This window comes from Lepus europaeus, chromosome 23, assembly GCF_033115175.1.
Source record: "Lepus europaeus isolate LE1 chromosome 23, mLepTim1.pri, whole genome shotgun sequence".
Classification (NCBI taxonomy): domain Eukaryota; kingdom Metazoa; phylum Chordata; class Mammalia; order Lagomorpha; family Leporidae; genus Lepus; species Lepus europaeus.
Genome location: NC_084849.1, coordinates 6,034,035 through 6,061,115, shown reverse-complemented (window position 1 = coordinate 6,061,115; position 27,081 = coordinate 6,034,035). Strand labels below are relative to the sequence as shown.

Sequence of the window (27,081 nt, the reverse complement as noted above, 5' to 3'; positions counted from 1 at the left end):
TCCAGCATGATCATAAATACGATTTTACAGCAATGGTTCTCAACTTTGTCTATTAGTCACCACCTTAATTTTTTTAAACTTATTTTATCTGAAAGGCAGAGAGAGGGAGGCAGCAATCTATCTGCTGGTTCATTCCCCAAATGTCCGCAACAGCAGCACGAACTCAACACAGGTCTTCCGCGTGGACAGCAGGGACCGACGCCTTAAGCCATCACTCGCTGCCTCGCAGGGTGCAAGCCAGAGCTGGAGCGAGGAGTGGTATCAGGACACGAACCCTGGCACTCTGACCTGGGCTGCAGGCACCCCAAGCGGCATCTTCAGCGTCACCTGATGTGCCCGCCCCTACGATCACCTTCTGAAGTGGGCAAGGGACGTCCAGCGTCCTGACACCACGCTGACCAGCTACCAGGCTGGACCCTCTAGGCGAGGCCCACACCCCCTTCTCAAGGCTCCCAGGAGACTCCAACACATCGCTGCTCTGAAAGCACCAACTCCACGGTGCAAGTCAAGGCCACCCGGCCCACGTGTGAGGAGGCCGCTCGTCTATACCGGATCACACGGTCACCACCAGCAAAGGGGCCAAATAAAAACCCAACGACCGTTAAACTGGCTCAACTAGTTCCCACCCAGAGCACAACCTGCAAGTGGGCGACAGCAGGGACCCACGTGGGGGGCACGCCCCTTGGGCCTCTGGGGAGACCGCTCTTCCCTGCTCATCCTGGACCCGCGTGAGACAGACTCCGCCCTCTCCGGCCCCTTCACGTTCAGGCTGAGAACGACGGGGAGGAAACTGCAGCCTGGCTCACTGGCAAAGGCTCCCTGGGAAGAGAACACCACGGGGCAAGGCCCAGGGGCGGCCACTCCGATGACACACTACCCGGCCTGGGCCAGTGCCAGCCTTGACGCCAGCGATCCGATCTGGACAAATCTGAGCGTGCTGAGAGCGCGCCAGGCGCTGCTTCAGGGCCCATCAGCGTGAAAACAACAAACTGTACATTGCTGATGTCCTCATTTTCGTAGAAGGCTCAGACAGCAATCTCCCGTGGAAAACAGGGTGGCCAACCGCCCGGTATTTCTCACAGTTCTTTCTCTAACGCCACGGCGAAACCATTTCAGGAAGGCACTTCCTCCTGGTGCAGACGCACGTGTATAGACGTACTCCGTTTCACTTCCATTTCTGGTTTTCTCTCAAGTTGCTTCTGCCCATCTGTTGGTGTTAGGACCTAAAGCTAACAGCAACTTCTCTTTTTTTTAAACATATTTGTCATCTCGCATCATGTCTTTTGTTGTAAGACATTTGGAGTTTATTCTCTTAGCAATTTTGGAATGTATAATAAATTATAATGAATTACAATTGCCATTTGTGCAATAGATTTTTTAAAATTTATTTATTTGAAAGGCAGAGTTGCAGAGAGAGAGAGAGATCTTCCCTCTACTGGTTCACTCCTCAGATGGCTGCAACGGCAAGAGCTGTGCCAATCCGAAGCCAGGAGCTTCTTCTGGGTCTCCCACGTGGGTGCAGGGGCCCAAGAACTTAGGCCATCTTCCACTGCTTTCTCAGGCCACAGCAGAGATCTGGATCAGAAGTGGAGCAGCCAGGACTCAAACCCGCACCCATATGGGATGCTGGCCCTGCTGACGGCGGCTTTACCCACTACACCACAGCATCGGCCCCAGCAGCAATTTTCTGAATGGTGTGATTTTCACATGTTCCTCTCTGCTTTCAGCTATCATAGCGTTTTTTTTTTTTTTTTTATGATTTATTTATTTGAAAGGCAGAGTTACAGAGAGGTAGAGGCAGAAGACAGAAGAGAGGGAGAGAGAGAGAGAAGAGAGGTCTTTCATCCACTGGTTCACTCCCCAAATGGCCGCAATAGCAGAAGCTGGGCTGATCTGAAGCCAGGAGAAAGGAGCCAGGAGCTTCCTCCGGGTCTCCTATGCGGATGCACGGGCCCGAGCACTCAGGCCATCTTCTACTGCTTTCCCAGGACATAGCAGAGAGCTGGATTGGAAGAGGAGCAGCCAGGACTTGAACCAGTGCCCATATGGAATGCCGGCACTGCAGGTGGTGGCTTTACTTGCTACACCACAGTGCTGGCCCTAGGTTTTTTTTAAGATTTATTTATATGAAAGTGTTTCAGAGAAGGGGGCGGGGAGAGAGATCCTCCATCTGTTGGTTCATTCCCCAAATGGCCATGGTCACAACAGCCAGGACTGGAGGCCAGGTTGAAGGCCAGGAGCGCCAAGAAGGTCTCCTATATGGGCAGCAGGGGCCCCAGCACTTGGGCCATCTTCTGCTTTCCCAAGTGCACCAGCAGGGAGCTGGATCAGAAGTGGAGCAGCTGGGACAGATGTGCCTTAACCACACCAGGACGCTGGCCCTTATCACAGTGTTGCCTTCATTCGCAGCCCATAGGATTTTCAGAAAAAGTCATTTTTAAATTTAAAAACTACGTTATATAGTAGTATAAGCAGAAGGACAGATGTTCCAGGAACACACACACACACACAAATCTAGCAGAGTAACACAGAGAGAGATCTTCTATCCATTCGTTCGCTCCCCAAATGGCCAGGCCAAAGCCAGGAGCCAAGAACTCCACCTTGGTCGCCCATGCTGGTGGCAGGGACTCAAACACGTGAGCCATTCCCACTGCTTCCCAGGAGCATTGGCAGGGAATTCCATCAAAGGTGAAATAGCCCAAGGGCCAGCATTGTGGTACAGCAGGTTAAGCCACCATCTATGACGCCAGCATTCCATACGGGTGCTGATTCCAGTCCCGGCTGCTCCACTTCCAACCCAGCTCCCTGCTAATGTGCCTGGGAAAGTAGCAGAAGATGGCCCAAGCGCTTGTTCCCTGCTGCCACATGCAACACCCAGATGAAGCTCCTGGCTTCAGCCTGGCCCAGCCCTGGCCGTCACGGCCACTTCAGGAGTGAACCAGCAGACGGAGATCTCTGTCTCTCCCTCTAACTCTGTATTTCAAATAAATAAATCTTTAAAATATAAAAGTGAAATAGCTGGGACTCAAACAGACATTCTGATATGTGGACATCCTAGTAGCAGCTTAACCCAGCGCGTCACACGCCTGCCCCCGACTGGCTTTTTTAAAATGTTATTTATTTGATAGGGAGGGAGGGAGGGAGACAGAGAGGGAACTCCCATCCACTGGTGCATCCCCCAAATGCCTACAACAGCCGGGCTGGGCATTTTGTTAATGCAGACCCCAGGAGGCAGCAGTGATGGGGTCAACAAATTAAATTCCCACTACCCATATGGATGGACTTCCGGACTGCTGGCTTTGCAGATGGAAGATCTCTCTCCCCCCTCTCTGCCTTTCAAATAAAATGAAAATAAATTAAAAAATAAAACAAGGTAGCACACGTGCTTGTCCAGGCAGAAATGTGGTTCTCTGAGAACGCACATTCTGTTTCAAACGTCCATGTCACTATTTCTTCATTCCAGCTGGGTGAGCGCGGTAAAAGTGGCCTAAGAAAGGAAGGAAGGGAGAAATGGACATAAACTGCCCTCTGCACACGTAACACACAACCCAGAGGCAGTCAGGGCAGGACACAGGAGGCAGTCCTGCTGGCCCTGGGTCGAGGGTGTGGGTTTCCAGTGGATGCCTCCACATCAGACTTCTACAACGTGCAGTTCTGTGACAACTTGGCCACAGTCTGGCTCCCTCATCTGGAATTGCAACTGTGCCTCCCGGAACACCAAGGCAGATGCATCTGTCCATGTTCCCAAGATACATCTTCTCCATGACAAATACTCCTGGTGATCTGACTCGACCTTCGTACTATAATCTAATCCTAATCACATCACCAAATTTTGTTAGCAAATTTAAACAAATGGAAATTCTTAATAGACTAGACAAAATGCTCAAACCCCGTAAGCACTTGGAAATGAGGCTGAGTTACTTAAAATAAAGACAGAGGCCGGCGCCGTGGCGCAGCAGGCTAATCCTCCACCTGAGCACCAGCATCCCATGTGGGCGCCAGTTCTAGTCCCGGCTGCTCCTCTTCCAATCCAGCTCTCTGCTATGGGCTGAGAAAGCAGTAAGGTGTTCAAGTACTTGGGATCTTGCACCCGCCTGGGAGACTTGGAAGAAGCTCCTAGTTCCTGGCTTCAGATCGGCACAGCTCCGGCCATTGTAGCCATCTGAGGAGTGAACCAGCGGATGGAAGACCTTTCTCTCTGTCTCTCCCTCTCACTGCCACTCTACCTCTGAAATAAATAAATAATTTTTTAAAAAATAAATAAAAACAGAGCTATGCCTTTTTCACCTAGGGCCATTCTCAGAGCTGTCTCCACAAGCTAGCGTGGTGGCACCGTCGGCAAAGCCACCACCTGTGACTCTGGCATCCCATGTGAGTGCAGGTGCACCTCCTGGCTGCTCCACTTCCCATCCGGCTCCCTGATGACGGCCTGGGAAAAGCAGTGGAACACGGGTCAGGTTTCTGGGCCCCTACCAACCACGTGGGAGAGCTGGAAAAGCTCCTGGCTTCATTGCAGCAATCTGGGGATGGAAGATCTCTCTGTAACTGACTTTCAAAAGTAAATAAATAAGGGGCTGGCACTGTGGCGTGGCGGATAAAGCCACTGCCTACAGCATCCCATATAGGCATTGGTTCGAGTCCCAGCCGCTCTACTTCGAATCCAGCTCTCTGCTATGTCCTGGGAAAGCAGTAGAAGATGGTCCAAGTTCTTGGGCCCCTGCACCCGCGTGGGAAGACCCAGAGAAAGCTCCTGGCTTCGGATGGGTGCAGCTCTGGCCGTTGTGGCCAATAGGGGAGTGAACCAGTGGATGGAATATCTCTCTCTCTCTCTGTGCCTCTCCTTCTCTCTGTGGGTAACTCTGACGTTCCAATCAAATAAGTAAATCTTTAAAATAATAAATCTTTTTTAGAAGTACTTCCACAAAGTAATCAATCACATTTTATTCAATGAGCAAACATTTTCTTAAACAAGCAGAAGATCCAAACCTGGTAAATCAAATGCTCTTCCCCAACAGCTGACTTGACTCCCACTGGCTGCTCAGCCAGGGCTGCCCTCTTGTCCAATTTCACCTCCAACTCCCTAATGCAGGGGCCCAGCCAATGGCTCTGAACCTCTTCTGCGCTTCCCCCAGCCCCAGCCCAGCCAGATCCGCAGTCCGGGGGCTCTGAGGCCCTCTGCTATCGAGATTCATCCTTGGGACCAGCAGAGTTTCAGATTCTGAACACCGGCACAGACTTTACAGGCTGCGCATCTCTAGTCCAGAACTTCCAGAATCTCACACTTTCTGAGCACCGCCTTGCGTGTTCCGATTTGGCAAGCTCAGCCTGCAGGAGTCACACAGGCAGAGCCACGAGCCAAGGAAGCAGCCCCGGACTCTGGGAAGGCGAGGGACAGCTTCTCTCCCACAGCCTCTGGGGGAACGCAGGAGCCTTGGTTTCAGACTCCGGCCCTCAGATTTCCGACGGGATGGACTTCTGTTTTAAGCCGCTCAGTCTGTGGAATTTGTTAGAGCAGCCAGGGGAAGCTACCACGTGCAGTCTCCTCCACGTGCCCTTGAGATCCAGCCCAGGGGCCGCCTGGCTGACCTGACCCCTCCAACACGCCCTCGCCCTCTGGTTCCAGCTGGGTCAGGAGGACGACGACACAGGGAGTTACTCCATCGCCTGGGACACCTGTACCCCAAATCGGAGTGCCTGGGGTTGAATCCCGCCCGGGCTTCCAATCCAGCTTCCGGACAACGCACACCCTCAAGGGCAGCAAGTGATCTTTCAAGTACTTGGGTCCCTGCAACCCATGTGGGAGACCCAGATGGAGTTCTGGGCTCCTGCCTTCAACCTGGCCCCGCTCAAGTTGTGACCATTTAGGGAGTGAATCAGTGGACAGAAGACTCTCCTGTCACTCTACCTTTCAAATAAATGAAATACATCTCAAAAAAAAAAAAAAAAAAGAAAGAAAGAAAAAGAAAGAAAGAAAAAGAATCTGTTCACTGAACTCAAGTTCCCAAAGCTAAATGTGCCTGTGTCTTGCCAGAAGCCTGACACAAATGGAAATTCTTCTCATAAAAAGATATTTGAGCTCAAGGGTATCTTCTGATGAAGACAGTAGGCCCCCAGAGGTAGAATCGCCTTACTCGTTCTGTGCCCAGGCCAACAAGAGCACAGAGCTAAACTTTGTTCAATTTCATGCCTAAAAATCCGGATGCGGGGATAGAGGGTGGCACTGTGGCACAGCGAGTAAAGCTGCTGCCTGCGGTGCCAGCACCCTATATGGGCGCCAGTTTAAGACCCAGCTGTTCCACTTCCAATCCAGCTCTCTGCTGTGGCCTGGGAAAGCAGTGGAAGATGGCCCAAGTGCTTGGGCCTCTGCACCTGCATGGGAGACCCAGAAGAAATTCCTGGCTCCTGGCTTTGGACTGGTGCAGCTCCAGCCATTGCGGTCATTTGGGGAGTGAACCAGCAGATGGAAGACCTCTCTCTGCCCCCCTGCCTCTCTGTAAATCTACCTTTCAAATAAATAAATCTTTTTTTTTTTTAAAGATTTATTTATTTATTTGAAAGTCAGAGTTACACAGCAGAGGGAGGAAAGGCAGAGAGAGAGAGAGAGAGAGAGAGAGAGAGGTCTTCCATCCAATGATTCACTCCCCAATTGGCTGCAACGGCCAGAGCTGGGCTGATCCAAAGCCAGGAGCCAGGAGCTTCCTCCGGGCCTTCCACGTGGGTACAGGGGCCCAAGGACTTGGGCCATCCTCCACTGCATTCCCAGGCCATAGCAGAGAGCTGGATGGGAGGTAAAGCAGCTGGGTCTCGAACTGGCAGCCATATGGGAGGCCAGCGCTTCAGGCCAGGGCGTTAACCTGCTGCACCACAGTGCCGGCCCCAAATAAATAAATCTTTTAAAAAAAGAAATCCTAATGGAGGTGCATGTTGTGGCACGGCAGGTTAATCCCCTGCTTGAGACACCTGCACCCCATGTCAGAGTATGACCTGGAGTCCCAGCTGCTCCACTCCCGATCCAGCTTCCTGCTGACACACCCTGGAAGCAGCAGTTCAAGTACTTGGGTCCCTGCTACCCCAACATGGGAGATCCAGATGGAGTTTCAGGCTCCTGGCTTCAGCCTGGTCCAGCCTTGGCTATTGTAGACATTTTAAAAAAAAGATTTATTTACATATTTAAAAAACAGAGTTACAGAGAGGCAGAGGCAGAAGGGTGGGGGGGTGGGGAGGGATAGAGAGAGAGACAGAGACAGAGACATCTTTCCAATAGCTGGTTTACTTCCCAAATGGCCACAATGGCTGGAGCTGCGCTGATCTGAAGCCAGGGGCTTCTTCCAGGTCTCCCATGTGAGTGCAGGGGCCCAAGGACTTGGGCCATCTTCCACTGCTTTCCCAGGCCATAGCAGAGAGCTGGATCAGAAGTGGAGCAGCCGAGACCCCTATGTGATGCTGGCACTGCTAGCAGAGGCTTTACCCGCTACACCATTGCGCCGGCCCCTACTGCAGACATATTGAGAGAGAACCAGCAGATGGAAGATCTCTCTCTCTCTGCCTTTCAAGTAGATGAAAATAAACAAACATTTAAACTAAATCATCTCAATGACTGAGGCTGTTAAAATCTTGATAAGCTTTTCTAGCGATCACAGCCTCTCTAAACGTTTATAATAAATTTTTAGATAATAACAACACAGATTAATGCTTATTATTACAAACAACCACATGTCGACGGGAAAACTACGGGTACTCTTGGCTTACCACAGCCATGACAATGGCGTAGCAGTAAGGGAAACATTAAGATTACAACGACTGCTCCAGAGTGAAGCTCCCCATGACCACAGTAAAACATCAGACACAGCTGGTTTGTGCGAGCCTCTTCTCCTTACTTGGAATTCAGCCCTTGCCACTTCGAAAGCGTGTTAGTATGTGAGAGAGATGTCACTCTAACAGAGCCCGGCGGCGCTGCAATCACACATGTGTATTTAAAGGCACTCACAGGCCTCCCTACCTGACCGCATCTCAGACTGGACCACGCTCGCACAGCCTCAGGAAACACAAGGGCTGTACCTGCAGTGCAGCGTGTTAACTGGAGTGACTCCCAGCTGCTCTGTTTCTAATCCAGCTCCCCACAAAAGTGCCTGGAAAAGCAGCAGAAAATGGCTCAAGTGCTTGGGCCCCCAACAACCATGCAGGGGACCCAGATGGAGTTCAAGGCTGGTGGCTGCAGCCTGGCCCAGCCCTGGCCGTTGCAGCCATCTGGGGAGTGAACCAGCGGATGAAGATCTCTCTCTGTGTCACTCCCTCTCTCTTTCAAATAAATAAATCTTTAAAAAGTAAACAGATCACTTTAAAAATCAGAAATACAGGGGCCGGCGCTGTGGTGCAGCAGGTTAATGCCCTGGCCTAAAGCGCCGGCATCCCGTATGAGCGCTGGTTTGAGACTGAGCTACTCCACTTCCCATCCAGCTCTCTGCTGTGGCCTGGGAAAGCAGAAGATGGCCCAGGTCCTTGGGCCCCTGCATCCGTGTGGGAGACCCAGAAGAAGCTCCTGGCTTCGGATCGGCACAGCTCCAGCCGTTGCGGCCAACTGTGAAGTGAATCAGTGGATGGAAGACCTCTTTCTCTCTCTCTGCGTAACTCTTTCAAATAAATAAATTAAATTAAAATTTTAAAAATCAGAAATACATATGAGTGTGGACATTTGGTAGAGCATTGGCTGGCATGTCCACATCCCATGTCAGTATTTCCGGATTTGAATCCCAGCTCCACTTACAATTCCAGCTTCCTGCTAACGCACACCCTGGGAGCAGTGAGGGCTCAAGTACTTGGGTCCCTGGCGTCCATTTGGAAAACCTGAATTGAATTCCAGGCTTTGGCCTGACCCAACAACTCTAGCTCTGTGGGCATCTGAGGAGTAAACCAGCAGAAGGGCATCTCTCTTTTTCTGCCTTTCAAATAAATATAATTTAAAAAAATACATAGGAAGCATCTCTTTATGCCGGTTTCTGAGGAGGGTGCAATTCAACTCGGGTGCCCCAGGGATGGCAGGAACCCAGGCGCCTGAGCCATCACCTGCTGCCTCCCAGGGTCCGTGTTAGCTTGTTCAGAACTTGACACTTCTATATGGGATGTGGGTGGTCCAAGCAGCTGCTTACCCCACTGCACAATACCTGCCCTGCCAACATTTATTGAGCACTTACTGCATGCCGGGCACTGGGCCACCTTCTCCTCACACCACTGTCCCCATCTGATCCTCCTGGGAGGTTCAGTGATTTGCCAAAGTCTCAGCTGCCGGTAGCAGAGCTATGCTACTAAGTGCTGGGTAGTCTGTCTCCATAATTCCACAATTACCCCACAGATTCAAATGGAGAGTTAATTTACTAATTTACCATCATCTATTTCCAACTTCCAGTAACCATCTAAATTTCACTGCTATTTATATCTCTTAATTTTTTGAGATTTTCAATACACTACAGAGATAGCATAATAAACCAGGCATAAACGTCTCCTGGGTCCAGTAATTAGCAATATGTGCCACTTTTATTTGATCGAGAATCTGATTTTTTAAAAAGCAAATCTCAAGCATCCATTTAAAAAAAAAAAAAAAAGATTTATTTATTTGAAAGTCAAAGCTACAGAGAGAAGAGACAGAGACAGAGTTCTTCCATCCTCTGGTTTACTCCCCTAGAGGGCTGCAACAGCCAGGGCTGGAGAGTGAAAAACAGGGAGCTGGATCGGAAGTGGGGAGCTGGGACATGAACTAGGGCCCATATGGGATGCTGGTGTCACAGGAAGCGCACCCCATAGGCCACAACACCGGTCCCAAGCGTCCATCTTTAAAAATTGGTATCTACCTCTAACGGGCAAGAACTTTCCAACCCTACTCCAAAGCTATCATCGCACTTACTGCAGTCAGCAACTCCTTACCATCATCTGCCACAATGTTGGCTTCAACTCTTCTAACAAAGTATCTGAAATGTATAAACCCAAAGTAAGATAAGTGCTGGATTCCTTTCATTTTTTTTGTCTTTGCTTTTAAACCTCCAAGAATGATACAAGGCTTCGCGGAGTGTTAGTAAGTAGTAGAGTTCACTGTTGATGCTCTTCCCTCGGTGACTGCTCCGGGCCTTTCTGACCAGCGAAGTGCCCACACTGGCCAGCGGGAGACCCTTCTGGGCCACTCTTCGGGTTGCTCTCCGACACAACACATTGTAGCAGGCTCCACTTGGACACTTGCTGCCCGGACCTGGCCTGGTCTTTCTTAATAGTGGTTCCTTTTGGAGGGAAATTCATTTTGGATTCTGATCTTTTCCTCGCCACATAAAATTAAATTCAAAGTTATCTATACTAAAAAGTTGAATATAAGAAATCTTAGTTTCCATACTATTCAAAGAAAAAAATAGAGAGTACATTAATACCTTAAATATATCAGGCTCACAGATCAGGTAACAAAAGCTGCTTAACTGTGTCTCCTTCTAATCACACTATCTGATTTACCTCATTAGTTAAAGTTGAATTTTACCAAAATCATGCGCAATTGGAGTTTGGGCTTTATATTAAAGGTTACTAGAAAGCCCAAGTTCCCCTTCCATTCAATAAAAAGATTTTGTTAATGATGAATTAATTTCACCACAACCTGCCACTGAACTCAGGCTTTAGGGTTAAGTGTGTGGTCCAAGCACACCGTACCCCAGGGGTATGTTGTAACCACAACCTAACAAAGCCCAATTCAATTCTAACTCCCATTTTACTGAAAAAATGAACAGTTGTATACTGGACAGCTTAACAGGTTGACAAAATTAAAAATCCAAAAATATAGTTAAAGAATTGCACAAATTATCAAACTATCCCAAAACACAACAATCCCAGGGGCTCGGTGGACTCGTCTCCAGGGCTACAACCCACTTAGGAAGGACACGCACCAGCCGCTCGCCCAGTGTCCCACCAAACAACCCAGGCAGCACACAGCGCACTGCTGTCCACTACCAGAGGAATGACGACAGCGGCCTGTGGCTGAAGACGCCCAAGTCCTTCCGGCTGAGGTGAAAGTTTCCCTCCGAAAGCAGCGGCCGCGGGACCCAGGGTCACACACCCCTTCTACGTGGAGCTGGGCTGCCTCTAAAAATCACCAGGTCGTGTCCTTTCAGCACAAGTGACCACAGAAACACAGAGAGCCAGGCTCGGGACTAAACAGACCAGTCCTGGGAGTAAGCACAGTGGTCGCGGGGACACAGTGTGTCTCCTACGTCTCACAGGCACACACACTAGGCACACACACTGAAAGACTTACGTCCTCATATTCAGAGGAGACACAGCTCTTCCTAATCCTGGACTTACTATTTGGATCCTGGTGTGACAGATAATACAGTAGCCGGTGTGAACCACATGCTGCTTGACCAGAACCACCAGCCTCTGTTACCTGGGCGTCAGGTGGAGGAGGGGAGGAGTGAGAGGCACACAGGTCACCACCTCTCCTCTAGTCTGCGGAGAGCAAGGGTTTGTCATGTGGCCCCAGGTCACACAGTCTCAGCAGACGGACAGGTAACCATGCGGATGCCCAACCCAGAGTCAGAACCTGCCACGTGCTGGCTGCCTGAGCAGGCTTCCCAGGGACTCCAGAGCCCATGGAAAGGAACCAGGAGCCCTGAAGAGGGAGAAGGGAGCAACGTGCACAGCGTCATCTCGAGCTGTCGCGGCCGCTGTCTTGCCCACCTCCGACCTAGCTGCACACTCCGCGAACGTCTGTGTACAACAGGACACCACGATGCGTCTCCACATCGATCAGGTACAACAACTCATTAGCATACACTCTGACCCATCAGGCAAACCTCTTCCTTTAGAAAAACATCAGAATCTCGAGCCAGGCAGTCCTGGCCTGCAACCCTTCCAGGGCCTCTCCTGGCTGCCAGGAGCTTTCTCTGCTTCTTTCAATAAACTTCCTTCTCTTGGCTCACTCTTCCTTGCCCGTGTGCCTCACTTTTTGTGATCATGAGAAAATGAACCCGGCAAAGTCTTCAAGAAATGTCAATGGGGGGGGGGGGGGACCGGCACTGCGCTGTAGTGGGTAAAGCAGCCACCTGCAGTGCCAGCATCCCATACGGGCGTCAGTTCAAGTCCCAGCTGCTCCACTTCCAATCCAGCTCTCTGCTATGGCCTGGGAAAGCAGCAGCAGATGGCCCAAGTCCTTGGGCTCCTGCATCCAAGCGGGAGATCTGGAAGAAGCTCCTGGCTCCTGGATTTGGATCAGCCCAGCTCTGGCCATTGTGGCCATTTGGGGAGTGAACCAGAGGATGGAAGGCCCCCCACCACCTCTCTGTAATTCTGCCTTTCAAATGAATAAATCTTGAGAGAGAGAGAGAGAGACAGAGAGAGAGACACTGACTGTGTCTACTAGCTCAAGTTCCCAAAGTTCTTTTTCCACATAAACCACGTCCCTTCACAGAGAGAACTCAGACACTGGACAAGCACCATGAGCACAGAACCTTCAGGAATTCTTCAGTTTCTCCCACTCTGGTCCACACCAAATTCACCAGCACTTTTTTCCCTCCAGGGAATCACTTTATATTAACTCTTTCCAAAGCACTCAGCTTGCAGTTTTCAAAGAAACAACTCTTTCTCATTTCACTCATGGCTTGTCAGTGCCAGAATATTTCTTGCAACTGCACATTAGGGGCTGGCATTGTGGTAGAGTGGGTGAGGCTGTCATCTACCACACCAGTATCATTCGAGCACAGGTTCGTGCCCTGGAAAAAGCAGCAGATGGCCCAAGTGTTTGGGCCCCTGCCGCTCACACTGGAGACCTGGAAGAAGCTACTGGCTTCTCTAACTCTGACTTATTTTTGAAAGCCAAAACTACAGAGAGACGGAAAGGGATTTTCTGTCTGCTGGTTCACTCCCCGGATGGCCACAAAGGCCAGGGCTGGGCCAGGCCAAAGTCAATAGCCAGGAACTTCTTCCTTCCTGGTCGCCCACATGGGTGCCGGGACCCAAGCACATGGGCCATCCTCTGCTTTCCCAGGCCATTAAGCAGACAGCTGGATCGGAAGTGGGGCAGCCAGGACTTGAAGCAGCGCCCACATGGGATGCCGGCGTTACAAACGGTGGCTTAACTTGCTGCACCACAGCGCCAGCCCCATAAATAAATCTTTAAATGAAAGCAGGACAGAAAGAAACTGCACATTAACCATAACAAATACAACCAGAATGGCCGTCCTGGGACAAATGCATTCTCCGAGTAAGGCTGCAGCTCCCATGTGAGCAGACACGCGGACGCCTCATCGTGACGGTGACCGTGACCACGCAGAGAGGGGTGTTCAGTCACCGTCCCGGCAGGAGGGATGGAGCACACAACTGTGGGACACAGAGCTAAGTGGACGCAGTGGAATCAACAGTTTCTACTGTAATTTTTTACACTTTTCTTATTTTACTATAATTTTTTAAAAAGTATTTTTATTCTACAAGAGGGGGTGGGGAGACACCTTCCGGCCTCTGATGCATTTTCCAACTGTGGCAACAGCGGGGCTGGACCAGGGCGGAGGCAGCAGCTCAGAACTCCATATGGTCTCCTCTGGGGACGGCAGAGACCCCAGCACTTGGGACGTCACCTGCTGCCTCCCAGGGTGCCCTAGCAGGAAGCTGGGACTGGAACAAGGCACTTCCTTCTGGGATGCGCATGTCATGTGGCAGCTTAGCCCATGCCAAGCCCTCTGCACGCAACTGCCTGCCCCGTTACTGCAATTTTAAAATTAGGGTCCTCTTCTTTATGTCCTACTTTCACCCCAAAAACGCAGCTATGGAAGACAGAATTTCTAAACTCTGATTTTCTTATTAGTGGTTTCTGGCCAGGACTAATAGTCAAAACATTCATTTGTTTAGTAAGGCCTTAGAGTTTTTCCCTATTCTATTTCCTTTCAACAATTTCAAGAAATTCATGTATGACAGCTGGCGCCATGGCTCAATAGGCTAATCCTCCACCTGCGGCGCTGGCACACCGGGTTCTAGTCCCGGTCGAGGCGCTGGATTCTGTCCCGGTTGCCCCTCTTCCAGGCCAGCTCTCTGCTGTGGCCCGGGAGTGCAGTGGAGGATGGCCCAAGTGCTTGGGCCCTGCACCCGCATGGAAGACCAGGAGAAGCACCTGGCTCCTGGCTTCAGATCAGCATGATGTGCTGGCCGCAGCAGCCATTGGAGGGTGAACCAATGGCAAAGGAAGACCTTTCTCTCTGTTTCTCTCTCTCTCTCACTATCCACTCTGCCTGTCAAAAAATAAAATAAAATAAAAATTTAAAAAAAAAAAAAAGAAATGCATGTGTGAGACTTTCAGACTAGTCTTTACACAGGTAGAAGTAAGGATTTGCCTATTCAGGCAGATCCTGGATTTATGCTTATTAACCCTTTAACTCCAAGTTTTCAATTCTTTTATTTTTTAAAGATTTTATTTATTTATTTGAGAGGTAGAGTTACAGACAGTGAGAGGGCAACACAGAGAGAAAAGTCTTCCATCCACTAGTTCATTCCCCAAATGGCCGCAACTGTCGGAGCTGCGCCGACCTAAAGCCAGGAGCCAGGAGATTCTTCCTGGTCTCCCACATGGGTGCAGGGGCCCAAGGACTTGGGCCATCTTCTACTGCTCTCCCAGGCCATAGCAGAGAGCTGGATTGGAAGAGGAGCAGCCGGGACTAGAACCAGCACCCATATGGGATGCCGGCGCTGCAGGCAGAGGATTAACCTACTGCATCACAGCGCTGGCCCCCAAAGTTTTCAATTCTGCAAATACTTCAATGTCATATGTATTTCAAAGTTACCATAAACAGTATATTATTGCTCGGTTTAAGTCTTTACATATGTCATATATATTTGGGACAATGGGACAGAACAGATTAAGAATGTATTTTTTATTTATTTATTTATTTTGGACAGGCAGAGTTAGACAGTGAGAGAGAGAGAGAGAGAGAGAGAGAGAGAGAGAGAGAAAGGTCTTCCTTCTGTTGGTTCACTCCCCTAATGGCCGCTACAGCCAGCACTACGCCAATCCGAAGCCAGGAGCTGGGTACTTCCTCCCGGTCTCCCATGCTGGTGCACGGACCCAAGCACTTGGGCCATCCTCTGCTGCCCTCTCAGGCCACAGCAGAGAGCTGGACTGGAAGAGGAGCAACCAGGACTAGTACCCGGCGCCCCAACTGGGATTAGAATCCAGGGTGCCAGCGCCACAGGAGGAGGATTAGCCAAGTGAGCCAGTGTGCTGGCCTAAGAATGTATCTTTTTACAATTTTGCTTTTACATTTAAAATATCTAATGACAGGGCCAGTGTTGTGGCATAATGGCTAAAGCTGCCACCTGCAACACTGGCATCCCTTGTGGGCCCCAGTTCATGTCTTGGCTGCTCCACTTCGGATCCAGCTCCTTGCCTAACAGCCTGGGAAAAGAAGGAGATGACGACCCAGGTGTTTCGGCCCCTGCCACCCAAGATCAGGACAAAGCTCTGGGCTTCCGCCTGGCTTAGCCATGGCCATTTTGGCCATCTGGGGCATAACCAATGTATAGAAGATCTGTCTGGGTCTCTCCGTCTCTGTAATTCTTTCAAATAAATAAATAAATCTTTAAAAATAAAATCCATAATGACATGAACTATCAAACACCTGTCTCAAAATTCAGTTTAATACACTACTCTCACATGACTGCAATTACCCATTTTCTATTCCATATAAATGAGAAAATGCCATTCTAATAAAATTCTTTTTTCAGTCTGTGGGTAGAGAAAGGGATTAGTCAGAGGAGAATCAGTTACTCTAAATTACGCTATTTAATTTTCCTTTTTTGAGATCTATTTATTTATTTGAAAGAGCATCGGCGAGGGAGAAAAAGAGATCTTCCATCCACTGTTCACTCCCCAAATGACCACACCGGCCAGGGCTGGGCCAGGCAGAAGCCAGGAGCCAGGAACTTCATCCTGGTCTCCCACACGGATGGCAGGGACCCCAATACTTAGGCCCTCATTTGCTGCCTTCCCTGGCACACTAGCAGGAAGCTGGATCAGAAGCAGAGTAGGTGGGACTTGAACAGGCACTCTGAGCTGACCCAGGCAGCAGATTAACACACTGCACCACAATGCAGGCCCCCAACTTAATTTTCCTAATAAAAACAACTACACAATTGTACCTGAAATGTGGGATCAGACATTCTACCCACAAGAACTGCCTAGATCACTAAGACTTTCTCATCTTCAAAAATAAAGTGAAGCAGTGATCACACTGACAGATTTAACAGATCGCAAAGGTGTTACCTGCATTATAATTATTATAATTTTTTTAAGATTTACTTATTTACTTGAGAGGCAGAGTTACAGAGAGAGTTCTTGCATCCACTGGTTCACTCCCCAAATGACCGCGACAGCCAGAGCTGTGCCGATCCAAAGCCAGGAGCTTCTTCAGGGTCTCCCACATAGGTGCAGGGGCCCAAGCACTTGGCCATCTTCCACTGCTTTCCCAGGCCATTAGCAGGGAGCTGGACTGAGTGGTGCAGCCGGGACTCGAGCTGATGCCTGCATGGGATGCCAGTGCCACAGGTGGATGCTTAACCTACTATGCCACAGCACCAACCCCTGCATTATAACCTATGATAGCAAAAAGGGTAACTAAATGGCCAATAAATGAATGACTACATATCCACATATGATATATTATGCAGCTGCTAAAAATCATATATTGTGGTGCCAGCATTGTGGCATAGTGGGTAGCATTGTTGCCTACAATACCGGCATCCCATGTGGGCACTGGTTTGTGTCCCGGCTGCTCCACTTCTCATCCAGTTCCTTTCTAATGGCCTGGGGAAAGCAACAGAAGATGGCCCAAGTGTCTGGGTTTCTACCACCCACATAAGAGGCCCATATAAAGCTCCCGGCTCCAGCCTGGCTCAGCCCTGGCCATTGCAGCCATCTTGGAAGTGAACCAGCAGATGGAAGCTCTCTGTCTCTCCCTCATCTCTAACTTTTTCAAATAAATAAATTTTTAAAAAATCATGTCTTGTAAGAACAATGTGATTAAAACAAATGAGAATATGCCCAGAGTCTAACTTTAGGTTAAAAAAACAAGCAAAACAATACCACTCTATGTACTGAATCATCCTAGTGGAAGAAAACCTACAAAGAGAATGTTTTTATTGAGCGTTTCTCTCTGGGTGGTAGTATTATGTGATTATAGTTTTATTTCTTATACCTTTGTGTATTTTACAAGTTTTCTACAATAAACATGTAAAAATATTATTTTGAAAGATCTGGTCAACTGGGATCACAAATAAAATATTACTTCCCTACCTTCTTAGAACAGAGTACAGGAAACTGAGGGAGCTCTCCCCTGGTGATAATACTCCTAGATGTGTCACTAAGGACCTAAGTGACTATAGCCCAGTGTCCTTGGGCTTTGGCAGCAGACGAATCAACGTGACCCCTGAACAAGCATCTGCCGAAGTAAATCCCCGGGTACCAGTCCTTGGGGTTCTCGACCAACAGTCTGGCAATCAGATGAGCTTGAGAGGTGCTGTGTTCGTACCCCCTCCAGCTCCAACACACAATCTTGCAGTGAGAAAGAAATACAAGAGAAAAAAAGAAAAACAACACAAACCTCTTTTTCCAAAATTAATTTACCAGGGAGCCCTTTCAAATCTGACTGCCATTAGCATCCTCAAATTAGGCTCAGGAAAACACCACACCAAGTCAAAAGGTGCCAGACCACTGTATTAACACCTGCCACTTATTTACTGGGTTTTATTACTGTCGGGCACAGTGTGAAACACTTTACAAACATTATTTTATTTAATCTTCAGAATAACTCAAATTACTGAGACTAGCACTTAAAGAAACTGACATTTAAGAAGGTTAAATATTTGCCTCCAGGTTTCCTAGCCAGTCAAATTCTGTCTTAGGAGCCAGCACTGTGGCACGGTAGGCTAAGCCTCCACCTGTGGCGCCAGCATCCTATACAGGCGCTGGTCAGTGTCCATGTGGGAGACCCGGAAGAAGCTGCTGGCTCCTGGCTTCGGATCGGCCCAGCTCTGGCCGTTGCGACCATTTGGGGAGTGAATCAGTGGATGGAAGACCTTTCTCTCTGTCTCTTCCTCTGTTTTAACTATGCCTCTCAAATACATAAAATCTTCAAAAACAAAAAAATCCTGTTTAATCACTATGCTTAATGCTTGATGTCCCAGTTTTTGTGCAGCTTTTGTATGTATATTTTTTAAAGATTTATTTATGTACTTGAGAGGCAGAGTTACAGACAGAAAGAGGGAGAGACGGAGAGAAGGTCTTCCACCTGCTGGTTCACTCCCCAAATGGCTGCAAGGGCCAGAGGTGGGCTAATTTGAAACCAGGAGCTTCTTCGGGGTCTCCCACACAGATGCAGGGGCTTGGGCCATCTTCCACTGCCTTCCTAGGCCACAGCAGAGAGCCTAGATCCAAAGAGGAGCAGCCGGGACACAAACTGGCGCCCATATGGGATGGTGACACCGCAGGCAGAGGCTCAGTCTACTACGCCACAGCGCCAGGTCCCAGCTTTCATATATTGACTTTTTCTCTGTAATTTATTTCTTGATAATATCAGCTCCACTAGTTTTTTTTCCAAGCTTTTATCCAAGTGTGTCTATTTTCATCGCCCTTTAAGGCAGAGCCACAGAATGAGAATGGGATCTTCTATTCACTGGCTCGCTCCCCAAATGCCTGCAACACCTGGGTCAGGAGCTCCACCCAGGTCTCCCACATGGGTGGTCGGGACCCGAGCACCCAAGACACATCAGCAGGAAGCCGCATCAGACACAGAGGAGCCAGGACTTGAGCAGGCACCCAGACACGGGGAGGTGCCCCAGGCAGCAGCTCAACCCAGTGTGCCACAACGCCTGCCTCCCTAGCAGCTCTCAAATGTGCCCTGACAGAGGACCCATCTGACCAAGCCGTGCGTACAGCAAAACCAGCAGGCTCTGCTGTGCGCCTAGCGTGTGCCCTGAAGGTGGTTATTCTGGCTGCCTAAGATAGTTTTTTATCAGCCATCTTTCAGCCTCCCAGTTGATCTCCCTGCTTTCTGGTCTTATCCCCCTCAAATCCCTTCTTCCCTGACTGGCAGGATCATCCGTGGGAAAGGCAAGGGGACCAGCCCAGCACTCCCTGCGGCTTAAATCCTCCAGCAGCCCCTTGCCTGAGGATCAAGCCCGAGCTCCTCCCTGCAGGGCAAACGGGCCATCTGGTCCCCGCCTGCCTCTCTGGCCACAACCCCACAGTGCCCTGTGCACACACTCACCCAGCTCCTTCCTCTGCCTTTGTTCCTGCTGTCCACCCCCAGGCCTGGGAGCTCTTCTCTCTCATTACCTGGTCAACTCTCAACTCATCCGCTGAATCAGAGCCCATGAGTCATTGTTCTCGCCAGGAAACACTCCCTGTCCCCCCCCCTCCCCGGGCTTGGTGTGCAGCCCAGCTGGGAGAGTGGGCGTCACTACTGCTGCCCACGGGCAGGGTCCTGGGAAGTCTGCCTCTGTCCACCTGCACAACTCCCAGATGACGGCTGCGTGGCTTTCCGCTCTCCCATCCCCAGGGCGGCGCTCAGCCCACCCCGCACGGACTGGGTGAATGAGTAGCCTTCCCCAACCTCGGCTGTCCGTGGAAACACCGGCTGGCACAGTCCCTCCCCACCCTGGGCACTGGGCTAGGCAGCTGTGAACACACTCCAAGTGCATGGCTAACAAAGGACTGGGTTTTTCACGTTAACTCTTTGACACGGGGGCTAGCATTCCGGCTCAGCAGGTCAAGCTTCGGATCCCTGGCTTTGGCAGGCACAGCCCCTGCTGTGGCCATCTGGAGAGTACATCAGCAGATGGAAGATCTCCCTCTCTCTCTCTGTCACTCTGCCTCTCAAATGTATTTTTTTTTTAATTCTTTGACATAGTAATGAACAATGTTCTTCACAATTCCATCAGAAATACTTGTAAAACTGTCCCTTCCCTGGCACTCCGTAGCGTAGCCCAGAGACGCCAAGTCTGAACCCCTCCCTGCTTTCACCCCTCCCCGTGAGGAGACCAAGGACCCTTCCTCCGCCTTCGTGCTATGGGAAGACAGCTTTCCAGACCACGGTGGAACCCTAAAACCGCACAGCCAAGGAAGGAAGTAAACCAAGCACAAGTCCTGTCTGGGCACGTCCTGGCGCTAGCGATCGCCTAGGTGAACAGCGGCTGGCACACAGCCTTCCTAGACTGCCCGGCCCTGTGCGCCCAGCTCCAAAGACGGAAGCCAGATAAGCCTCAAGGCTGACCTTCCTCAGCCCAGGCCCATCCACTCCGCACGTGACGGACGGGTTCAAACGCATCCCTCTGCAGCGGGTTCCTCTCCTGGCCAGGCTGACGCAGTCCCCAGCACTGTGCCGGGATGTCAGCTTGTCTGTGAGATACGGCCACCACGCCTGTCTCTCACCCCTCAGGGGTACCTGCCTCCTTCTCCCAGCTCACCAGTTAACGCCTGCAGGCTGCTCACTTCCATACCGTCCTTGACTGCAACAGGCACAGGTGGAGGTGGCCTCAGATGGCACCAGAGCTCCGAACCACTTCCACCACCTGCAGGACAGTGAGGGCCAGCACCCTGCCTGCCTCTCACTCGGGCTAACAAGGCCTCACCCACCCCTCTCCTCACCTGCACCCTGCCTGCCTCTCACTCGGGCTAACAAGGCCTCACCCACCCCTCTCCTCACCTGCACCCTGCCTGCCTCTCAGGCTAACAAGGCCTCACCCACCCCTCTCCTCACCCGCACCCTGCCTGCCGCTCACTCGGGCTAACAAGGCCTCACCCACCCCTCTCCTCACCCGCACCCTGCCTGCCGCTCACTCGGGCTAACAAGGCCTCACCCACCCCTCTCCTCACCCGCACCCTGCCTGCCTCTCAGGCTAACAAGGCCTCACCCACCCCTCTCCTCACCTGCACCCTCTGCACTTCCTCCCAGTCCCTGCTGCTCTCATTCCCTGGAACCAGCCATCATCACTTACCAGCACTAACGGCACATCCTGTGTGCCAGGCGCCAAGGACACAAAGAGAAACAACAGAACACAGCGCCGCCCAGTCAGGAACACGGGGACACTTTGGGGCTGGCACTGTGTGTTGCAGGTAAAGCTGCCACCTACGATGCCGGCGTCCCATATGGCTGCTGGTTCAAGTCCCAGCTGCTCCAGTCCCACTCCCTACTAATGCGCCTGGGAAAGCAGCAGCAGACGGCCCGAGTTTTTGGGTCCCAAACTCATGGGGGAGACCCGAAAGAAGCTCCTGGCTTCCGGCTTCAGACCAGCCCAGGCCCAGCAACTGTGGTCACTCGGGAATTGAAGCAGCGAATAAAAGATCTTCATCTTTCCCTTTCTGCCTTTCAAATACATAAATAAATGCTTAAAGGTTCCTATTTTTATTTATTTGAAAGAGAGAGAGAAAAGGAGAGACAGGAGGAGAGAGCAGTCTTCTATTCGCTGATTCACACTTTGGAGGGGAAGCTAAGGGGGTCCCTGAGACAGAGGGAGATCCCACCTCCTCTCCCAGAACCTTAGCACAAATTGTCTTTTTTTTTTTTTTTTTTTTTTTAAGCCAGGAGCGTCTTCCTGGTCTCCCACATGGATGCAGGGGCCCAAGGACCTAGGCCATATTCCACTGCTTTCCCAGGCCATAGCAGAGAGCTGGGTCAGAAGTGGAGCAGCCGGGACTCGAACCTGCGCCCATATGGGAGGCCAGCACTGCAGGCGGTGGCTTTCCCCACTGTGCCACAGCGCCGGCCCCCATCATCGCTTCTGAAGCGGCACTGTTTCTGCTTGTCTCCAACCTCAGGCCTGAGTCTCCCGTGCCAGCCCAGCCAACACTGTGCTGCCAGGTTAACTTCCGGAAGTGTGGCCCTGATCCTGTAACTCCTCTCTGCTCCCAAATGGTCACAGAAGCTCTGTGCCACCAAAGCACCCGCCCCAGAGCACACGCCCTGACACCTGACCTCCTCAAAGAGATTCTCTTCACATGAACTTCAAAGTCATTTATCTCTTATTCTCTTTTTTGAAAGCTGCGGTAAGACATACAACACAAAATTTACCATTTTAACCGTTTTTAGGAGTATAATTCAGTGGCACCTTAAGAACATTCGCGACGGTGCTGTGGCTTAACAGGCTAACCCTCCGCCTTGTGGCGCCGGCACACCGGGTTCTAGTCCCAGTCAGGGCACCGGATTCTGTCCTGGTCACTCCTCTTCCAGGCCAGCTCTCTGCTATGGCCCGGGGAAGGCAGTGCAGGATGGCCCAAGTCTTTGGGCCCTTCACCCGCATGGGAGACCAGGAGAAGCTCCTGGCTCCAAGCTTCGGATCAGCGCGATGCACCAGCCGCAGCGGCCATTGGCGGGTGAACCAACAGCAAAAAGGAAGACCTTTCTCTCTCACTATCCACTCTGCCTGTTTAAAAAAAAAAAAAAAAAAAAAAAAAAAAAAAAAAACAAAAACAAAACATTCACACAGCTGTGCCGCCGCCACCCACCTCCAGAACTCTCTGCACCTCTTATTCTCTGCTGCAGATGGCTGTACCTGGCTCATTCCCAACGCACAACACAGGGATCACGCCCCTTCACTGCACCATGTACGTGGGGCGGAAACGGACTCTCCCAGCTGGGCGGTCAGGATACCGCGTCTTCATTTTAGCAGTAGTGGCCACTGAGAGCTGCTCACCAGCCTCCCGGGCTGGCTCCCATATACCTACCTTCCTCAATCCACCCAACAGCCCTATCAGCTAGTTTACTGTTATTACCCCCTTGACTGCCAACAAGGACACAACCTGCCAGACTGAATCCTTGCCAAAGGTCGCGCTGCTGGCTCCAAAGGCCAGCTCTGACTCCAGGCACTCTGCACACCGCCCTGCTGGGATTTCAGTAAAGGCAAGGGGGGGGGGCAATTAAATAAGTGATCAGATTTCACCTGAGCCAGCTTGGCAATTCTGAAAACCTCTCATTACCGAGCTCCCACTGAAGGCCTCCTCTGTGCACAGACTGCCCACCTGCTGTGACATTTCACATGTCGCCCGCCTCCCAGGAACCCTAAAGGGCAGAGTCTGAACCTAGATGTCGTCACTCTCAGCCGCGTTCCCTCCAGGAAATCTTAACGCCTCCTTTAAGAAGAGATGAGGGGAGGCCATTGGCCTAGAGGTCAAGACACCCGTGGAGACTGGAGCTGGTCTCCAGCTTCCTGCTAACACAGACCCTGGAATGAACCAGCCACGGCTCAGGTGACGGGGTGCCCTGTCCACCATGTGGGAGACGTGCACTGTGGCCCCAGCTCCTGCCCCAGCCACTGCAGGCATTTGGGGAGTGAACTGAAGAAATAACTATTTGTCTCAGCTCTCAAGTTTTAAAAAAAAGCTAAAATGAGATAAAGGTGAGTTCCAGAAAATGTCCTTCAGCACAGGTTTTTTACTTAGGGTTAAAGTGACAGGTCCACGGAGAAATTCAGCCAAAAACCCGAAGCCTTTCTAAGCACAAGAATGTACAACAAGGGTGAAGACCAGCCTCAGTAGCGCCAAGGGCTCGACCTTAGCTTCGAGACACCACCCTCCTGTCTTCCCTCGGAGCAGCCCCTGGGTTTAAAGCAGGGGCCGCCCAGTTCGGCATTTCTGCCCGTGGGCAGTTCCACTCGCACAGGGACAAAGATCCTGAACTTGAATCCTTAGTGAGACTATCAGCACCAGGCACACGGGGAGAGGCAACGGAGAGGCTTGGCTTAGCTGCCTCACCCCCTAAGCGACAGCTCCTTTTAAGGGAGTCACTGCTGGTCCAACGGGGCTAATGCACAACCCACTGCCATGTAAACACAACTCTAAAACAGGTGCACAAGAAACGTCAGCCCACTAAGAACAGGGAACTGCACGACGGACAAGAACAGGAAAAGATCAACTACGGCAGCGGCCCAGAAAATGAGAGCATGCGCAGCCCCGAGCTGCGAGAACTCGCTCACCACAACCGAAACGCTGCCGGGGAAGCACCAGGCACAGCTGCACTTAAACCCAACAGTGAACGCCTTCAAAACCCAGCCACGCTTTCCAGCCGGCCACAAAATATCCCCTCAGGCTTGAAGAAGCCTTACTCTACAATTTACAACTCTTCCTTCTGCCAACTTGGAAAAAAAAAAGCCTTCCGCTCAGGATCAGAGACTTGCTGAAGTTCACTTACATTTCCACCTGGCTTCCCAGACCTGCTTACTGAGACACATAATCATTGTGACCACAGGACAGTAAGATGGTTCTCAGGCTAACGGCGAATCAAAATCTACTTAAAGCTCCCAGTAACAGGGTGATCAGTATTGACACCTGTCAGCAGTGTTGAACAAAGAGAACCACAGGTGGTTATCAGCACTGCAATGACCCCTTCCTGAGCTCCAGCAGCAGGCTGTGTGGGTGCGTAGCAGGCACCACACAGGATCCACACAACTCTGTCCAACAGGCACCAGCAGATGACCCCCGCCACAGGCGCTCGGGGAGGTAACACGACAGCCGGGCCTCACCAGCAGACTCGGGGAGGTGACGCGACAGCAAGGGGCCATCACGTGCAGCCCCGAGTGAAGGATTCCAAAGCCTGGGTGTCATCCTTCAGCGGTGTCGCACACCCACAGCCCAGGAACCACACACGGCAGCACCCTGGTGACTGCCAACAGCAGGGCTGTCCACAGGACACACGGCTCCTTCAGAAACGCCGTGCACGACCAGGACAACAGGCTCGGCAAAGTGCGACCCTGCCTGAGGTATTTTGGTTTTCAGGGTCAGTTTCCTTGTTTTCAAAGCGCTACGCCCAGAAAAGCAACCTCCTGATGATTAAGTTAACTTGCACCATGTGGTCTGACCAGGTGGGGCCAGTGCTCAGTCCTTCCACGGGGCATTCTGGGAACAAGGTCACTTTTACTCAAAAAAAAAAAAAAAAGTTCCTGCTAGATTAACCTGCCTTTCCCTTTAAATACTAATGCCCAGGGTCTTCAGGTGGGAAACAGGGGAGCCTGTCCCAGCAGCCCCGCCTGCTCCTGCCCGCCCCCACTAACAGTGTATTTCTGTGCAGGTTCTACCGTTGCTACTGAAACAGAAAAGTCCCACACAGCACAGCTCCTCGGTGGTGTTACATGAGAAAAACACAGCCATCGCTTTATTAAACCAGAAAGACGCCCTGCTGACAACCGCCGAAAGGTCTCCCAGCAACCGCAAAGCAGAGCAACTCGCAGACATGGACCTCCCATTCAGCCAAGCAGGATGGATGCTGTCACTCAGTACCCTCCACACTAAAAAGTGCCGCACGGAGACCATCAACGGGGCAGCCCGGCCATGCCGCGTGTGCCAAGGCAGAGCCCCCAGGACAAGGGGCGTATGAATGGAAAGGCTGACGCTCCCACCACAGTGGCCTCTCTGTGGCTGCGCACAATGAACTGTTGAGGGTTTTCCAGGGATTTTCAATGTGCAACCTCCACACAAGCCCCCTTGTAGGGGCTGGCTAACAATTCCCTCCTGGGAACGGCAGCCAAAAGCCCCCCACGCGGGCCGCTGTGGGCGTGGGAAGGCGCGGATTCACAGACGGCGAGTGGCAGGTGGTCCCGGCAGGGCGGGAGCGAGGGCGAAGCCGGCCACACCGCAGCTGGCCAGCTGACCACACACGGCGGCAGGCCCTTGCCAATCAAAGGGGTCGGGGTCGGGGTCAGCCCCCGGGACCCGGAGGAGCAGGAGGCTGGGGGGGCGACCGTGAGGACGGAGGGGCCACAGACCGAGGGGTAGCCCCCCGGGAACGCTGAGCCCGACCTTCGAGAGCCGCTGCTCAGCCCAACGGCCCTGGGCGAAGCCGCTCCGGGCCTCAGCGCCCCATCCTGGGCCGCCTCAGCCCCCCGGCTCCCCAAACCCCGAGAACGCCTCGCTCCCCCGCCCACCTCTCCCCCAGAGCCGCCCCTACTGGCCTCAGCCCCCCCCCCCCCCAGCCTCGCCTCCCACTCAGGCCACTCCGACCCCAGTCCCGGGCTCAGCCTTGGCCCCCCGACCCCAGCCCCCGTCCCAGGTCCTCCAGGCTCAGCCGCGGCCCCCCGACCCCAACCCCCGACCCCAGCCCCCGTCCCAGGTCTCCCAGGCTCAGCCTTGGCCCCCCGACCCCAGCCCCCGTCCCAGGTCTCCCAGGCTCAGCCGCGGCCCCCCGACCCCAGCCCCCGTCCCAGGTCCTCCAGGCTCAGCCGCGGCCCCCCGACCCCAGCCCCGGTCCCAGGTCTCCCGGGCTCAGCCGCGGCCCCCCGACCCCAACCCCCTACCCCAGCCCCCGTCCCAGGTCTCCCAGGCTCAGCCGCGGCCCCCCGACCCCAAACCCCCGTCCCAGGTCTCCCGGGCTCAGCCGCGGCCCCCCGACCCCAACCCCCGACCCAGGCTCAGCCGCGGCCCCCCCGACCCCAAACCCCCGTCCCAGGTCTCCCGGGCTCAGCCGCGGCCCCCCGACCCCAACCCCCGACCCAGGCTCAGCCGCGGCCCCCCGACCCCAGCCCCCGTCCCAGGTCTCCCAGGCTCAGCCGCGGCCCCCCGACCCCAGCCCCCGTCCCAGGTCTCCCGGGCTCAGCCGCGGCCCCCCGACCCCAGCCCCCGTCCCAGGTTCCCGCTCGAGGCCCCGCCGTGACCCCAGCTCTGCCTCGGCCCGCGCCGTCTCGCTCAGGACCCCAGCCCCGCGCGGTCCGCCGGCTCGCGGACTCCGTCCCCTGCCCCCTCCCCGCCGCGGTCGCCGCCCGGCTCACCTCCTCCATCTTCTGCACCATCTCCGTCAGCTGCGCCTCGTCCTCCAGCAGCTCGTTGAGCTGCATCAGGGACAGCCCGGCGAACCGCGCCTCGCTCGCGGCGCCCGCCATCCCCGCCGTCCGCCGCCGCCGCCGCCGCCGCCGCTCAGGCCGCCGGGCTCCGCCGACCGGAAGCGCCGCCCTCAAGGCCCGCCTCCGCCGGGGGGGGGGGAGCGTGACGCCAGCCCTGGGCGTGACGTCATCGCTGCGCGGGCGTGCGGGCGGACATGACGGGGCGGGCTGAGGGCGATGGCGGGGCCGGGAGGAGCCGAGACGGCGGGAGCG

The 27,081-nt window shown here is 52.6% G+C and overlaps 1 protein-coding gene across 1 annotated transcript in view; it reads right to left on the bottom strand.

Moving 5' to 3' along the window:
* VPS37B (VPS37B subunit of ESCRT-I) overlaps positions 1-26,880 on the bottom strand; it is a 37,883-nt gene extending 11,003 nt beyond the window's left edge. The window contains exon 1 of the mRNA XM_062181883.1: positions 26,758-26,880. Within this exon, the coding sequence (XP_062037867.1) occupies positions 26,758-26,868 (111 nt within the window). The 5' untranslated portion in view covers positions 26,869-26,880. The remainder of the gene's footprint in view (positions 1-26,757) is intronic.
* Between the last annotated feature and the right edge of the window lie 201 nt (positions 26,881-27,081).